An 18,332-nucleotide genomic window follows, 5' to 3' on the forward strand; every position below is an offset into this window, starting at 1 on the left:
ACAAGCACTATCCATAATGAATCACCCAGCTTTCCAAAGATTCTAAAAAGCAGGGGCAATCCCAGCTCCCAGTAAGGCAGCCCTGGGTGTGGCTCACAAGCCCAGAACTTACTAACCAGAGCCTATTCAGAGGATTCTGACAATGGTATGCCAGAATCAGTGGAGTAACGCCAGTTTAAAGATGTAGAGAGTTGGGGGTTAATGGAGGAAGTAAGAGGTTCTCTTTAAGTAAATCACCATGGAACCTTGAGAAGATCACATGGAGATATTGCATATAGTCACAAGTAAGTAAACAGCTTGCAGGATTATGGGAACTGTAAATTGCCACCTAAGTCAAAACACAATTCAGCTTAAACAATTCACTTCAGTTTATCATTTTGTGTTCTCCTTCATTGTAGACAATCAAGTATGTCTAATCAAGTTGAAAACCTAGTAATCTTACCTCTAACTAGTTCATCCATTTACCATTGGAAACAGTATTGTAGATACCTACTGTGACAGAAGAATGTTGTATAGCGCTTATTCAGTTAGAGTTAATTATCTATAGAGATATTGATGACCTATCGTTAGATAAAGCCAGAAACTACCTCCATTGTGTCAGGTCAAACCAGGTTTTTAAAGCTTCACTCCGAAAAACTGAGTGATAGTGATTAGGAACAGCTTATAAACAGTGGATAAATCTAATGGCTTATGGCTCTGGACACTGTATTCATAGTTCCACACCATCTCCATTAATGTCAGACGATCAGTTGGGCATGGGGGGGGGGGGGATTCAGAACTTATTTTGAGGACAAATTGAGGGTAACAATACCCTCTTGATGTATCCAGCGGGGTCCTGTGCAGCGTTTATCTCTACCCCAGGCCCTGCCTAGCGTAGAAATAAATGCAGCTGGCGAATTTTCACAAGCTAGCATTTGCGATTATTTCAGGGCTTCTACCCCACTGAGGCCCTGCTATATTTCCCCCCATATGTTTGTGGCTGGATCATGTCTTGATTTCTCACTTGCTCTTGCTCTTCTTCTTGAAAACACAAATACAATAGAAAGGCTATATATACTAAGTTACAAAACTGTAGAGAACTTTTAGTGTGTATGCAAACAGTTAAAATAGCAAATGTATAAAACAGTTGCTTTGCTTTGTACAGTAGAAACCAGAGAAGCTTATAATCTAGTAACATAAACCTCCTGCTAATTTCTTTTTACAGCCAGTGTCCTTGATAAAACAACAAGTGACCTCTCCGGAGCAGGCTGCCATGGTCTAGAGGATAGATCAAACTGTAAAACACAAACTATTGTGATTCTTAGTTACAGGCTCAGCAGCTCTTCAGGCATTAAACTGTCTCAGCAAGTAATGGAAGGTGAAGTCTAACACTTTTTGTATGTAGAGGCACAATTTTGCTTATCTCTTACTTTGTAACATGTCGCACTGAAAATTAAGTGTACCATTGCATATAGCAACAGACCTATCCCCTCAAGGAGGAACAAATGTTTGCATGGTTGATGCTATCAAATGTACCAGCGTAGTGTTTTCTACATTTTATGTGTTTAATTAAAACCTGCCACTATTAGGATTGTCATTTTCATTTTGGATGCCACAGGGTGGTAGACAAAAATCTGTCATGAAATAAGGTACGGTATTGTTTATATTTACCCTTAATTTTTATAGTTTATACGTAAAGCCAACAATGCCTTAGCACCAGGGATAATATGTAGTGAGTAATTGTTAAAGAAAATCTACCCTCTGCTTTTATGCATTATGAACCAAACTTTGAGAATGCTGTAGCTACACTGATGGAGAAACATCCCTAAACTGAGTCGTTTTGCTTAAAAAACAATTGTAGCATTATGATAATGAGGCTCTGTTGCTCCTGTGGCTGCTCGGTGCTTCTCCTTTTATGCACTGCTTCAGAGAACACTGTAATCACTGTGTTGTCCCTGACAGGCAGAAGTAATCAATCGCTGCAGCATCCCCCAGCTGCTGTGTTTGAGTCATCCAGCTCAGGTTGATTAGTCCTGTCTGGACAGCTTAGGAAGCTCTGTTAATGCATGGCAGCCAGGAGCACCCAGCTTTGCCAAGGCCCTGAATTTTATAATTGTATTTTGAGCAACACCACTCAGATCAGGGCTAAACAAGATATATTTCTGCATCAGTGTAACTACAGCATTCTCAAGGTATGTTTGGTTCACAATGTATGAAAACAAATGGTAGATTTCCTTGAAGGTGCAGGAATAAGGACGATTTTTGATCCCCTGTTCTACCAATCGTTGGGGTCCTATCTTATTGGTAGGGGTTAAGTGTCTTTGATTAGATGAATCACTTTAAGCCTACTGCTTGCTACTTTATACTTTAGAAAAATGCTGGTTTAAAGGGAACTTGTCATCAGAAACTGGCTTAATAAACTACTACCAGTATGTTGTCTAGCTGCTTCACATCTTACAAATCATGTTTTTTTCATAGCCCCACATGGTTCCATCACCCAGTGAAATGTAAATTGGTAGTATAAAGTCAAGGAGGCGGAGAGTTTAACAGTGAAGTCAAGCTCTCCCTGCCTCTGAACACCTCCTCTCATGAATTACATCATGCACCAAATTTCAGTAGATCTGGATAGCAATGTCTCTGGATGCAGGGTCATCAATTACAGTGAAGGGGGCATTCTGAGACAGAGAGAGCTTGACTTCAGTGTTAAACTCTCCTCCTCTTTGACTTTATACAGCAAATTTAAACTCACTTCAAAGTTGATTTTCTGGATGATGTCACCACCCTGGGCCATGAAAGAAACATGATCTGGAAGGTGTTCAGCTGCTTGGCAACATACTTGTAATGGTTTATTAGGTATATTTCTGCTGACAAGTTCACTTTAATGCTCAGTTATCTTACAATGATTTCTTCCAACACACCAATACACATGTACACTTGGCATGTTTTCTGAATGAGGATTGTGGCTTAATCCACTGTTGGATGACTTTTGCCTAGATGAGTTCCCATTATAAAAACCCAATCCATCTTTCCTCCAATATTCGCTGGTAGGGGAAATTGGGTGGCTTGAACAGGAGTTCAGCTTCAGCTGACTAAGGCTGCATTCACACGAATGTGCTGCGCCGTACCGCTCCCATACGGCCCCGTGAGGCCATTGCGATGTATGGGGGACTTATACACGCCATATATACGTCGGCCGTATATACGTCCCTCATACGTTCGTGTGAATGTAGCCTAACAGAAGTGTCCCCCAACCATATATCAAATTTATTTTTATCCCTAGACAACCATTTTAATCTGGAGTTTGATCAGAACTTAATCTTGGGAAAGAAATTTGTCTGAAATTATTTCAGACTCCTTTGAAGCAATAGGTGTAGAAAATGTTCCTGCAGATGCAAGGTATACCTGACTGGAAAGGTTGTCCAAGGCTTGGATGTCCTGCTGTCAGTCCAACAGATAAAGTGAGATAAATCCTATGAGACAAGGGCCTCCAACCCCTTTAGATATGTTGACTAGATTAAAGGAAAGATTTATCTGCATTCTTACTGGCAATATTATTCTGTGTTGTAAATGAATTTGCTAGAAACCACAGATTATTCACCAGGGAATTGCTCATTGTTAAACTGTTGTAAGTTAAATGTAGTGTAAACAGCAGCGCTCCACTCTGAAACTGCGAATAATGAGACTTTCCCTCCCATAAATCATGATCAGTCTGATCTGTTCTAGGCCAGTAGGTTGTAGCAGCGAGGATCCCACTAATGATATGTGTTGAAATGGGCATGGTATTTATTGCCAGGAATTTATTCTTAATAAAAATGTATTCTATGTACTTTTCAGTCCAACCATAGGTGCAATGCTGACAGCTATGCGTAGAATTCCTTATAACTGATGCACTGCAGACAATTGTCAACCAAAATGTAAAATTTATAGAAGGTTCATTGCATTTCCCTTTTGCTTTTCACAGTCACATTTACAGGTCCAAGAAATATGAGTACTAGTTTATCATAAAACCAAACTTATTCTGCCTGTGACATGGGGAAAATATTCAGAACCAATGTATTTTAAAGGGCCTTTATATGGGTACATTTTCCAACATGGTAAAGAGTTTCATGATGGCCGTTAACTGTGCAGATCAGTACAATGAGAAAAACTTAAAGAAAATATATTAGAGGAAATCAGGTTGTCAGTCCTAACGCCATCCATCCAGGAGATTGCTCAGTAGGTGTCCCAATAAATCATTAGGTACTAATTATTTTTTGGAAAATTACCAGTACTGTAAATGAATATAATGAATTTCAAAGAATGGAAACATTTTGAATTTAATATGAAGATTGTCTCATAGAACATTAAACCACTCAAGTAATGTCTCTGTATTCTTTTTAGTAGAAGCTTGCCAATGAGATTACTGGATCTAACTGAGGATTGCATACCAGTAGTTTGATTTTTAAGGCGCATATTTCAATGTGTCACATTGGGAACAGTCAGGCAAATCACTTTGAGTTGTGTGTGTTCCATAATTTTTTACATACCGTTGATATATTGAGAGTGCTTTGCCATGTTTGGTCTTGGTTGTTATGGAATTTGTCCCAATCACCTATTTTCCATATATGTAATAAATGAACCCCAGTATATTCTAATCTACTATAGTCACATTGTATGTACCCCAAACCTTTACTACCAATGCTGTTACTTGCACGCTACGTGAGGCAGATTGTCCATAATTTGAAGCTGATTGGGCCCCAGTTCAAAGTCTGTGCCAAACCCCCAACTATAATGTATGGTTTATAGTACTAGTCTTCTTATACAGGAAAGTGACACTGTATGGGCCCCATAAGCCTTTTGGGTCTGGTTGGACCGCACCCTCTGCATTCCCTCAAGTTACGCCCCTGTGAATAGGTTTCAGTGAGCGTCGACAGCAAAGCACTTCCAGTATGGAGGAAGGATAACAGATGTCACAGGGCATTCTAGATGAGCGGGCAGTAAAGGGAGAAGTAGAGATAAGGGGGTATTCTATAGTAGCATTTCATGTAGAAATGCTGGTGTAACAGGTTTGATGTAGGAGTTCCAAATCAGCAGGGAGGTTTATAGCTGAACTGCTGATATCTGTCCTATTTAGAGCCTTGTGTGGGCCCATGTTCTGGTACATACAGTAATAATGAGCCCCCGGGCCAGAGAAACCTATTTTGAGGTGAAGACTCGAAGCATAAGAGCTGAGGAGAAAAGTAGAAGTGTGCAGTGCTTGATCTGAGACAGTTAAGGCAAGTTAAGGCACTGAGACGATCCTCAGTGTATTCTAATTTCCTTTTTATGATATGGATTGTAATGTGACACTGAACGCTCTGCCTGTCACAAAGTCGGCGTATGTATACTTGTCCCAATACATGAACAATTACCTGTCTGCAGATCCTCTAAAACATTAGCATAATATTCCATCCAGATACCTCCTCCCAGCATAGCTGTTCATAGAAAATATTGTTCTACTTGGTTTCCTGCAGATAACTAAATTAAAATCTGCTGCAGCAATTTCATTGTGGAGCCTTATCATCTATGTTTGATGTAAGAAGGCAAAGAAAGGTTACTAGTTGCTGGAGGGAACTATGCATGTTGATGCCGGCGCATTCACTTTCTATCATGTGTCATTTTTTTCCCAGTCACAACCAATTAAGTATATGAATCCACTAGTGACCATAGACCCAAGGATTTCACTAGAGATTAGATGACTGAATGGGTTAAGTGGACAAACAAGGAAATGCCTGCAGAAATAATATTGTACTTCTAAAACTTTCCATCAAATCACCTCTTTATCTAGCTAGTGCTAGGATACATATTTCATTTTTAGATTTTTTAGATTTCCATAATGTGTGCTAAAAATTTTCTAACTGCTTATTAAAATATATAGTGTGAAGGGATATTTATAAACCAGCCTCACATTACTTATTTTATCCAAGCAGCTGTTAGATACTCGATGTTGAGTATTTTGTAGGTTGTAGTTTCCGCTAATATGCCCTGGAATTTTGAATTGAACATACCTATTATACCGTATAGGATTCCAATCACAGTATGTACCCTATAAACTTGTCACACTGCTTAATACAAGTTCTTCATTTAATGTTTTGTATCATAAAGCAATCATATATCCCAAAATAAATATCTATATAAATAGTCATATATGCAAGATAAAAACCGGAGAAAAAAATTGTTGTTCAGGGCTCATTCTAATGGACAAATCCATTGGGGGTCATTTACTAAGGGCCCGAATCGCATTTTTACGGCGGGTTATCTGAATTTTTCTGTTTTGCGGCGATTTTCCCTGAATTGCCCCGGATTTTTGGCGCACGTGATCAGATTGTGGCTCATCGGCGCCGGCGTGCTCACAACGGAAATCGGGGGGGGGGGGGGGGTGCTGTGGCCGTACGAAAGCCCGTTGCATTTTTTAATGGACATGTGGGGAACTACCTTAGGGAATCGCCGCAAGACCTGAATCCTCCACACAGAACGCGCCGCTGGATCGTGAATGGACCGGGTAAGTAAATCTGCCCCATTGTGTTTGATATCTTTGTGCAGTCTGTCTTGTATCCGCATCTGTTTGTTTCGCATCTTTATGTCATCGAACAGGACCAGACCCATAGAAATCAACGGGTCAGTTTGGTATCTGCAAAAAAAATGGATAGCATACTGATGTCAAAAACAGCCGTCTGAATGAGCCCTCACTTACATAACCCATGCATCATGAGCTGTAAGATGGGCGTTCCTTTGTGTGCTATGCCTTCAGCAATGACTACTACAATGTGCGATTTGCACATTTTAATAGATGGTGTGCAAAATCCCCATATACTGCCATACTATAGTATGGCAGTATATGGTAGAATCAATCAGACAACCTAGGGTTAAAGTACCCTAGGGAGTCTTAAAAATAGTAAAAACTAAAAAGTAAAAAAAAAAAAAATTATATTAAAAAAACCTAAAATTCACCCCCCTTTCCCTAGAAGTCATAAAAATATAAATAAACAGTAAAAATCATAAACACATTATGTATCGCCACGTCCGGAAATGCCCGCTCTATCAAAATATAATACTTGTTTTTCACTGAGTTTAACCCCGTAACGGAAAATAGTGCCCAAGGTCGCAAAAGGTATTTTTTGACATTTTGAAAAATATAAAAATTTCAATAAAAAGTGATCAACAGGTTGTACAGTCCTAAAAATAGAAGGATTGAAAACGTCATCAAAAGTCGCAAAAAATTACACCACCCTCAGCTCTGTAAACCAAAGTATGAAAAAGTTATTAGCGCCAGAAGACGGCAAAGTGAAGAATTTTTTTTGTACAGGAGGTTTTAATTTTTGTAAATGTATGAAAACATTATAAAACCTATACAAATTTGGTATCCCTGTGATTGTACTGACATAATGAATGAAGTAGACATGTCATTTGGGGCGCTCAGTGAAAGCCGTAAAATCCAAACCCTCAAGAAATGGCGTAAATATGTTTTTTCATCATTTACACTGCATTCAGAATTTTTTTACCGATCCCAAATATACGGCACAGAATATTAAATACCACCACTATGAAGTACAATGGAAAAATAAAAGAGTTATAGATTTTTGAAGGTGGGGAGTTAAAAAGAAAGACGCAAAAACGAAAAAGGGCCTGGTCCTTCAGGGGTTTGCAGACACACTCTGCAAATTAGTAAGGCACGTTTGCCTCACTATTAAGAAATGAGATACAATGTATGTGGATTCTAAAAAAAACTTCACCGTCTCTTTTGAGCTTTGCTGTGTCCTCTCGTGTAATTTTTTAAGGAAATATCTCAAAGTCATTGATAACTTAAAGAAGATATACCAGACAGTCTTGTATTACGAAAGATTTGTCATTCAGTATCGCCACTGTGATGATAACTATCTTTACACTGTGTAACTTTTAGATATTATTTGTAAATTAGCCCCAATATAACTGGACTAGTATATATTATATACAAATGTGCAAGTCCTAACCTTTTCACCTTATAGAGTTATCCTGAGGAAAGTCTTCACGGTATTGCCAAAACAATACTGACATATGTGACATATTTTGGGTGAGAAGTCTTTTATGAAATAAGTCACATTTGCTCGGATTTTGTTGATGGCAATAAAGAGTAGATTCCTTTGCACCAAACTTACAACCCACGACACATATTTTGGGTAAGGTTTTTAGGTTTCCGGTTAGTCATTTTGCATCTCTTTTTTTGGGGATATTTAAGGTAAGGTGTAAAAGCACACACAGAATCTTACCACCTGTTGGGACCACAAGACAGTAGACAGATTTTTGGCCATAACTTTAAAGAGTTTTATTTTCACTACACAAAATATCTTCTAGCATTAATAAGAACATATACATTATAGAACTGACGGCCAAGATGAATGCTATCGACCACGTCTGTACTGTAACACCTTTTCATCCAGTTAAAAAAAATTGATCTCTTGTCTTTGGTTGTCAGTCTGGAGTATTGTCAAGAGGTTGGCGGTATGTTTAAAAGAGAAGTGTTTTCACTTCTTTCAGCTTGTTGGCACATGGGTGAACTCATCCAGAATAAAGTTTTTGGTGATTGCATTTATATTATGTATTTATCCTTAACTAGTTTGGCAAGTTGTACACAATCCACAAGTATTGTTATGTCTACTAAAGCACAAAACATAGCAAATATCCCCCAAAAAATCACTTATCATTATATTATCACTTACTTAACTTTTAAACTATGCTAATGAGCCCGTTGGGCTCCTGGGGTGTTACCAGATCACCTTTATGCTGAAGATTCACAGGCTGTTACACTCTCTCACCCCTCCCTCTGACTAATGTATTCTCACTGCAGCAGAGTAAATGTCAGCACATAGTGGGAGGGGGAAGTGCTACTGCACAATGTAAAAGACTGTGAATCTACAACATGGAATGACTATGGTAAAGCCCCCAGAGCCTTTAAGGCTCATTAGCATAATTTTAAGGTTGATTCTTAGAAGAAAGGCAGCCATGAATAAAAAAAATATAAGATTACCACAGTCAAGGTGCCTGGATCTATGAGCAAGTGTCCCGGGCTTATCAAGCTAATTAGCATAATTATAAAAGTTGATTTTAGAAGGAAGGAGGCCGGGGATAACAAATATAAGATTATCACAGTCATGACGCCTGGATCTATTAGTATGTAGTTTATCCTATATTTTGAGGTTGATTTCCTTTAATTGTCTTCTGAGGCCACTGTAATACCCAATAATGTGATTTCTGATAACTCAGATCCCACTCATTCCAAAAGCCAGTGGTCGTGTAGACGGAGACAGTGAGGGAAATTAGTTTGCATTTTTTTTATTTTGAAGCATTAATCATGACAGATGCCATTGACTTTATGGATTTTTATTAAGCAGAGATTGTTATTTGTCTGCTTAATTTTTTAATTGAAATATACCTTCTCTAATATCATAATCATTTTGCTTTTCCATTTTTTTCCCCTTTCCAGCAAATTGTATTATCGACAGCAAATAATAAACTCATGTGTCCGTCTCCATCCCTCACAGCAATCCATGGGATTTAATGAGGCAAAGATTTTTACATTTTATTTTTAATTTGATTTTGCATTTTTATGAGGCAGCCAACGTGGTAAATCACATTAAAAATGTTTATGGTCACATTAACTTTCTTGCTTACATACAGAGCTTACAGTTAATAAATGACTCTGATTTCCATAAAATATTCAGAGCGGGCCATTATTACAATGATTTTTTTTATCCCTACTGCTAAACTTCAATCAGTTTTAGATTCGAAATGCATTAAATGGCTGTGTGTAATGTTATAATTTGTGCCGCAGTAAATTTTTTATAGTCGTCAATGGTTAAAAAAAGAGAATTGGGCAAAAGGTATTAATTGGCATGCTTAATTATTTAAAATATATTGATTTTGGACTAGTTATTTGAATTTATAACTCATTTGCTATTTACCGCATGCATGTAATTTTCTTGTTTATTAGAGTGTACAAAAGGATTTTGGTGATGTTACTGGGAAATAATGAGCTCTCTTGACAGTTTTCCTTTTCCACTTGTTTTCCACGTAAATCGGCTAAAAGCCTTTTGAATTGAAATACGGCTTTTCCATTTATCTCTTTCATTTATTGAAAATGACAGTTTTTTTTTCTTGCCAAATTGTTGAGCACAATTTTATTTTGTGCATTATAGTCATGACTTGAATTGTAAACAGCCGCTTAGGAAGCCTGGCCTAATGTTATGTTGGTAACATTTAAATGATCATGTATTTTCATAAAGGTTTTTGCCATATATACACATATATGCAAAATTGGAAAACTTCACACCATGTGTATTGCTAAGAAGGGTTTTTTGTATATAGTTGAACTGAAAAATGCTATAATATGTATTGTATGTATTACATGGGACTTGCTTGTTTCAGTTTATGGCCACAGGTGATTGTTTTCAGGTTATTTTTAGCATGTATGCCAATTGTACATAACAATGCATGTACATGTATATTGGCGTGGCTTTGGCGGAGTGGAAACTCAGACACAATTAATATATGTCATAGCCATTTTTGGGCGCTGTAAATTGACGGAAAGTAGATAACTCTGCTTACACTAGTGTAGCCAGACTACAGAGGACTGTCTTTTGAAATGTGGAGTTTAAAATCAAATTGCATCCTACTGCAATTGTTGTCAAAGATTTTGGATTAATTGTAGTATTAATTGTAAAATGTAGATGGCTTACCTATGAATAGGAAACAAGTATCTGATTGGTGGTGGTCTGCTTCCTGGGCCCCCAGCACATTCGTTATAGCAATCACCTTTATAAGGGTCCTTTATGAATGGGGCCGATTGGAGACCATCTTCTTCCATATAAATAGATATATGGAGAAAATTAAAAGGCTAGTGTATTCATGCCATAACCGCATATACAATTCCTTTTCAAGAATCGATTTAGCATTGGAAAAGAAATTAGCAATTGACTGAGTTTCAAAAATGCGTTATGATAGCCGCAATATTTCAGACCATTCATTCACTTTTGGAGTTAGCGGGTACTATAAACGGGACAACAAGGTATTGGAAACATATTCCTTATTGATTGACAGACGAAGATAAGATTAAGAAGTTATATTGTTATATAGAAGCTAATAGACTGGCAATGTGGGTATATTCTGGGATGCCTTGAAATCCTTTGTAAGAGGAATACTAAATTCTGAAATTTTCTATATGCGTAAACAGTTTGCTAGACAGAAAAAGTACAAGAGAAGTAAAAAAAAAAAAAGAACAGACCCCCATCACTTAAAACGTATAATAAATTCTTGACCAATAAGGCCCTCCAAAAACAATTTTGCCTAGACCAGAAAGCACTTTGTGAAAGTGGATTGCCTTCTAAGGGGTTATTACAGAGACCTAAGAAATAGCAGAAATTAACTAGAAATCAGCCAAAAAATTCTGGAAATTACTACAAAGGAGAAAGAAATTAAGGATATTTTTTTTGCAATTCTTTCCATATATCTATTCTTCAGATTTGGATGCTTCATTAGAGGATAAAAGGGCATACATGGACAGAATACAATTTCCAAGATTGTCTTATACAATTTCAGTTTTGGAATTGGAGGAGACAGTGGCTTCTTGTAGACATAATGTTTCCCTGAAGATAGATGGGCTACGTCTTGAGATGTATAGAAGATTTGGCAATATACTCTTCCCTATTATAGTGAAAGTCTGGGAAAATGCTCAGTTAGTGGGTAAATTTCCCAATTTGTGGTATGAGGCAATCATAGTTTTAATCCACTAGAAGAATAAAGATTTGATAGAAAGTGAGTCATACCGCCCTATCTCTGTGTTGAATTTGGACGATTAGTTGATGGCTAGACTTTTGGAAAATCGCTTGAAGAAGTTGGCTCCATCGTTTATTCATGAGGATCAGTGCAGGTTCCTTTTGGGTGAAAACATTAGAACAATTATTAGGCGTTTCTTTGTTAGCCAACAGTTGGGCCAGTGGAGACCCGCTCCATCCTGTCTTTAGGACGCCTCAAAGGTGTTTGACCGGGTGCAGGGGATCTTCCTCAGGGAGGCGATGTCTAGATTTGGGTTGGGGGAGAGATTTGTTGAGTGTGTAAAACTGTTCTATGTTACACCCAAAGCTTGTATCAGGGTTAACGGTGATGACTCTTCCTTTTTTCCTTAACATGGGGTACAGGGTGTTCCCTGTCACCATTATTAGCAATGTTTATTGAGCCTCTGGCTCTAAAGAAAGAGAATGTTATTTGCGGACAATATCCTCCTCTGCCTCGGTGGTCTCAGTTCCTAGGGCCATGAGAGTGATTAGTGAGTTTGGGGAGGTTTCAGGGTTTTAGATTGACTTACAGAAATCTATCTTGTTTCCTTTTGATAATTATAGTACACCATCAAAGTGCCAATGGAGGAATGGAATTTTTTCTGCGTTATCCAGTTTAGTAAAGACCAGGTATAATTAGTTTGCTCTTTTTGAATCAGGACAACTGGGTAACTGGAAGTTGTATAATTTTCCGATTGCAAAATTGTTAGTCAATAGTTGGACAAGATTTAGGAATATGATAGGCATTAAAGGGGGTTTTGCATTCACACCATTATAGGGGAAGGAAGCAAATTTTTTGCACAGCTTGGTATGGAGGGAGCATTGCCACCGTTACAATTGTGGGTGAATTGTGGGATACTCACTGATAAGGATAGATTCAAATAAAGGCAGCTATCCCATGCACTAATGAAGGTAAAGAATTTAGCAAGGATATATCACTTTATTGAAATTTATCACTTTTTTGAATATTATTGATCAAAATGTGTTACATGTTAGTCCGACAAAATGAGTGAAAGAGGTGCACTGAAGAACAGTGGGAGGAGATGTATAAAAAATGTTTGTAATTGTTCTATTAATTCAAATCAAAGATGTACACAATTAAATATTCCATATAGAATATATTTTTCATCCCTATTAATGGTCAAAATGGGAGTAAAAAATAATTCATGTTGTTATTGATGTAAGACGTCCAACACAGACATTTTTCGTGTTCTGTGGGCTTGTCCCACGATTGATAGATACTGGTGTGAGGTGTTCTGAAACTTACTTTTATTGCTAGGTTGATTTTAGTTAAACATTGGAAAAATTATAAGGCTCCCCGTGATAAGGGAAGGGTAAATTAAGTGGGTAAGATCAAAGTATACAAGAGTTGTTATAGAGGAGGAATAGGTTGAACCTTATTTGGGATCAATGGAATCTATCATTGGTTTATAGGTATGAGGGATATTTTCCTTATTTTTTTTCTCCAGCAAGGGGAATATGGTGGGAGGTTGGCTGAGGGGTTGGTGGATATTGTGATTGTTATATCGTATTAATAGTCTTATTATAGTCTTATTATGTATTATAAAAAAAGGTAGGACCCAGAGGCTAGATGTCCTTTAATGTCCTGACAGTGTGCTAGGAAAAAAAAACATACCCATAACATAATGCCACAAACAAAAAAATGGTTTGTCTGCCGTATCATATCTCTGTATCATGCACTAAGGTAATAAAAATGTGTGTGAATTCAGCCTACAGTATATAACATTTTAGACATCAGTGTCAGCTCACAGATTTATTTTATATTTTCCTAAGTTTAATTCTTATGGAAAACAGATTCTAGATTTTTAACCTAGAAAATAAAATCTCATATTTTAGAATTATGGTCTGTTGTCAAACAAAAGAGATATAGGAAAGATGCAAGACAGAGCTGCCATGGACCAGCCGTGACATTTCTCCAGCTGCAGATGGTTCTATTCATGTAAACTGTATTTTCCTCCCTTTCATATCAAGGACTACAAACAATCGCTATGTTCTCAGAAATTCAGATAAAGATGATGTAATGCCTGGCTGTATGGCTTTTATTTCATTTTATTTATTTATTTCTCAAACACAATGGTTTCCTAACTTTATTGTATGTAGTTACCTCAGCTACAAAGGCATATGCATAGATTATCCAGGATGCCAAAGGACTTGCACGTGTTTAGATTACAAAAAAGAGGCTGCCTCAGATATATTGCTGTGTAACATTTAGCTCAAGGCCCTGTACGTTTTGAAAAAGAACAAAAGCCTCATGATTTTTTTTTTCTTCTTCTTTCTCTATATAAAAGAGAATGGCAGAATCTCACACTGGCTGCTTTAGAATCGCTGTTAATATTTAGGACCAACTTAAAAAATATTGAGATAAAGCACAATTTTCTTTCTCTCTAAGATGTAGCTCGACACCATATTCACCATATGTTGGAGCGTTACCCGTGATAAATTGTTCAGTCACTGATTGTGTAAGACATGTTTCCATGCATATGCATGTGTGTGGAGAGCAAGGAAATCATTAAAGCCGTCTAGTCGGCGTGTGTGTTCATTTTTTATACATATGTGCTTTTTTGGTCTTGTCAGATGCAAAAATTTTCTCCAGTCGAATGAGTTCAATCTTTAAGACTCATCCATCTGTTGCAAGTCAATAATATTTAATAGATACCTTGTTTAGAATTTGTGTTTTCAAACAAGGAAAGGAAAGGTTTCAAATAAGGAAGAATATAGCTTGATTTTTCCTCATCAATTTCACACCATATAATTACATATTTAACAAAAGTGGACCAAAAACTGCTGCCTTACATCTTCCATAGGATTTAGGGCCGGTATTCACAACTGATATATTAATAGGCTTCCAACTGTGGATAGTGCTATTTTGATGTGTTTGCATCTATTCAGCACAGTGTAGGAACCTTTTTTGCTAGGTGAGAGACCATAGACTAGTTCATGGGAGTAAGTCATGATTAATGTTAAGGGGCCTTACAAGGTAGCTATTAGGAAAATATTACATTATCCTGGAAAATATATATTTAGCTTTTAACATATATTTAGCTTAAATACCTACCACGCAAGTGGTAGATTTCCATTGAGTCGCCACACGTCTGCAAAAGCCTTTAGTGTCGTTTGTGGCCGCCTGAACGATTAAGCCCTAAGCATGTACCGGCTCAGGAGCCCCTCCCAGAGGACATCAGTAATACTCCCCACGATGGTCCCTTATCTAAATAGATATCCGGACAGGGAGAAAGCGGCCTTGTTGGAGAGGGCACACCTGTGCACTGCAGTGGAAAAGTTACAAAAAGCGGTTGATTTGGGCAGGATGGCTGGGCCCATCTCTGAGCCGCCGCTTGAGGGTTTAGTTGTATCCTCATTCAGTCTAGTCCCAAAGAAAGAGCCCAATAGGTTTAGATTAATTTACCATTTGTCGTATCCAAAAGGGGCGTCAGTGAATGACAGCATAGCGCAGGGGTAGGGAACCTATGGCTCGGGAGCCAGATATGGCTCTTTTGTTGGCTGCCTCTGGCTCTCAGACTGATCTTTAATAAATAGTTATGTCTGCTGTGTGTCTCTTAGACTGATCACTGGACACAGGCAGCGATGTTACCGCTGCCTACGTCCCTTGCACGACCCAGGCGCCATTGCTGCCATCGTCTAAGCCTGGGTCAAAGAGAAGAGCGTGGGAGCGATGAGGAGCTGGCTGCAGGGAGCGCTGCTAAGTCAATATTAATTTTTTTTTTCTGTGACTACCTATCTACTTGGGGGCATGTGCTGTGGTGGGGAATGCTGGGAGCCGCCGGTCTTTATAGGAACCGGCAAGTGGGCAGCGCAAATCAGCGGCGCACTGACCCTTTAAATCTGTGAGTGCCGGTGGGCGTGCTGGCCAGCCAGGACAGACCCGGAAAGTGGTGAGTTGAGTGAGCTCAGAAAGGGGTGCTGCTACAGAGAGAGGGCCACGGGTGTGCCTGCGATCCAATATGTAGATCGTAGGGGCACCCGTGACACTGGGACTACCTATCTTCTGGGCGGCATGTGCATATGGTAAGGCTCTAACGGAATAACATTTTAAAATATGTGGCGTTTATGGCTCTCTCAGCCAAAAAGGTTCCTGACCCCTGGCATAGCGCCTGAACTGTGTTCGGTTGCTTACACGTCTTCCGATGCAGCAGTTGAATGGGTTAAAACTTATGGGGAAGGGGCCCTTATGGCAAAGATGGATGTCGAAGCTGCATTTTGGCTGCTTCCAGACCACCCAGATAGTCAGTGGCTGTTGGGATGTTTTTGGGAAGGGAGTTTCCTGGTGGATAGGTGCCGATGGGGTGTTCATTGTCCTGCACATTGTTTGAAGCCTTTAGTTAATTTTGGCTGGGTGGTCAGGGATGTAGAGGCAGTACAGTCAATTATCCATTATTTGGATGATTTTCTGTTTATAAGGTCGGCATATTTATGGGGGTGTGACTTGTTGTTGGGAATCATGGAATGGGTAGCGCAGCAGTTTGGGGTTCCATTGGCAAGGGACAGGACAAGTTTGTGCATTGAGTTTTTGGGGATTACTATTGATTCCTGTCACATGGAGTGTCGCCTGCCTGTGGCTAAGGTTGAGGGGTTGTGCCAGGATGTGGAGAGGGCTAGACATTTGCAGAAGATCTTCCAGAGGGACTTACAGTTTTTGTTGGGAAAATTGAATTTTGCATGCTGTATTATTCCAATGGGTACATGTGTACATGTAAAAATAACATTAATGTGTGTGTTAACAAATGTTAACACATGCATCCTGTAAACCCAATGTTGACAACAATGTAATTAGGCAAATCTCCTCTTCAGCTGTTTAACCCCTTCTGGTCTAAGCCATTTTAGCGCTTTAGGACCAGGCCTAATTTTTAAAATTTGCCCTGTTTCATTATAGGAGGTTATAACAGCTATAACAGTTATCACAGGTGTCTACAATTAAGCTTTATTGTTAATCCTGGTTCTAATGACAATCCAACATTTTTAAAATCCAGTTGCCACAGAGACCAAAAAAAATTTGGCTTGGGGTTACAATGATAAAGTATACAGTTCCGACATACAAATTCAACTTAAGAACAAACCTACAGACCTTAAATTAAATGACGAAAAACTCCACAAAGTTTGATTCCCAATTTCTCAGAGTATGAGGATGCCCAATATGTGGTGGTGACTGCTGTATGGATGCACGGCCGGGCATAGAAAGGAAGGAGGAGCCAATCAGAGTAGATCTGCAATGTCACATTTTACAGGCTATAAAATGTTTATTTTTATGTAATTTGGACATATTGGGGATTATTTTTTTTGTGTGGATGAGATCCACTTTTCAGGTACATCATTTCCAGGGGGTTCAATAGGTAATAACCAGATTTTATGAACTCTTTTTTTTAAGGTGGCTTAAAAAAATCATTAATTTTTGTTTATGGTTTTTAGAATTTTTTTTTAGCATTGATATCTTTATTCTATGGGTCATCACGATTACGGCGAATACCCCACTTATATAGCTGTTTTATGGTTAACTTGTTTTGAAGAATAGAGAACTCATTTTGTAAGAAATTTGCTTGTTTTTGCATCGCCATGTAACAATGGGCAGAACATTTTTTTTTGTTTACAGAGCATGTCTGGGTAAATGTTACTTTTTGATCACTTTTTATGGGGTTCTCTTGTGACCATTGTACAAGCCCTGTCACCTCCTCCTCATAGATTGTAAGCTCTTTGACCATTGTACAAGCACTGTCACCTCTTATGTTCCCCCCTCCTCATAGGTTGTAAGCTCTGGGGACCATTGTACAAGCACTGTCCCCTCATGTGTCCCATGCAGTCCAGCCATGCATAGAACCTCAATCATAACTATTTTGTACTTTGTTGAATACATCTTATGTCAGGCTCAGGTAACCACTATTAATTAATTGAACTCCCTGGGAGCAGGTCAGTCACACAAACCTGTGAGAACACTACAGCAGGCACAGGACCACCACACCAGGCACAGGACCCCCACAGCAGGCACAGGACCACCACAGCAGGCACAGGACCACAACCACAGATGACAACATACACCTTTGGAATCAAACACTCCTCCACTCTCCTTCTTTCTCACTCTGCTAAGTTTGCTAGTGCACATGTGCAGCTGTATATATTAGAGCTAGAGAGACGGGTCAGGAGGGGAGGAGGAGCAGAGACCCCAGTAATGGTCATATGTCCTGTCCTCCAGACTGTGCCTTGCCCCGCCCCTCAGTGTAATGTGATTCCCCTGCTGCTCCCTATATGCTAGTGACACTGGACACAGAGCAGCTGGGAGAAGACAGTGACTGCTCCGTGCTGAGGGGGTGTGGCCTGAGCTCCTCTTCTGCGGGGGAGGAGCAGATAATCTGCAGTGTAGTGGGTCCGTCTGCAGTGTACGTGACTGCTCTCTGTCTGAGCTCTGCTGCCCGCTCTGTCCCTTACACACTAGCAGGCGGCAGCTGCACATCACTACTACCGAGATCCAGACAGCGCTTACACAATTAAATTACCAAG

General features: G+C 39.0%; 1 protein-coding gene across 8 annotated transcripts in view; it reads left to right on the forward strand.

The window, feature by feature from the left end:
- The window catches only part of DCDC2 (doublecortin domain containing 2), a 123,548-nt gene that overhangs the window by 79,970 nt on the left and 25,246 nt on the right, over positions 1-18,332 (forward strand). For 6 of the 8 annotated variants that reach the window (XM_072152440.1, XM_072152445.1, XM_072152442.1 and 3 more), the window contains one exon: positions 1,205-1,357. The exons of the other annotated variants lie outside the window; for them this stretch is intronic. In XM_072152440.1, the coding sequence (XP_072008541.1) occupies positions 1,205-1,357 (153 nt within the window). The remainder of the gene's footprint in view (positions 1-1,204; positions 1,358-18,332) is intronic. 8 annotated transcript variants of the gene reach the window in all.

This window comes from Engystomops pustulosus, chromosome 5 (assembly GCF_040894005.1).
Source record: "Engystomops pustulosus chromosome 5, aEngPut4.maternal, whole genome shotgun sequence".
Lineage (NCBI taxonomy): Eukaryota > Metazoa > Chordata > Amphibia > Anura > Leptodactylidae > Engystomops > Engystomops pustulosus.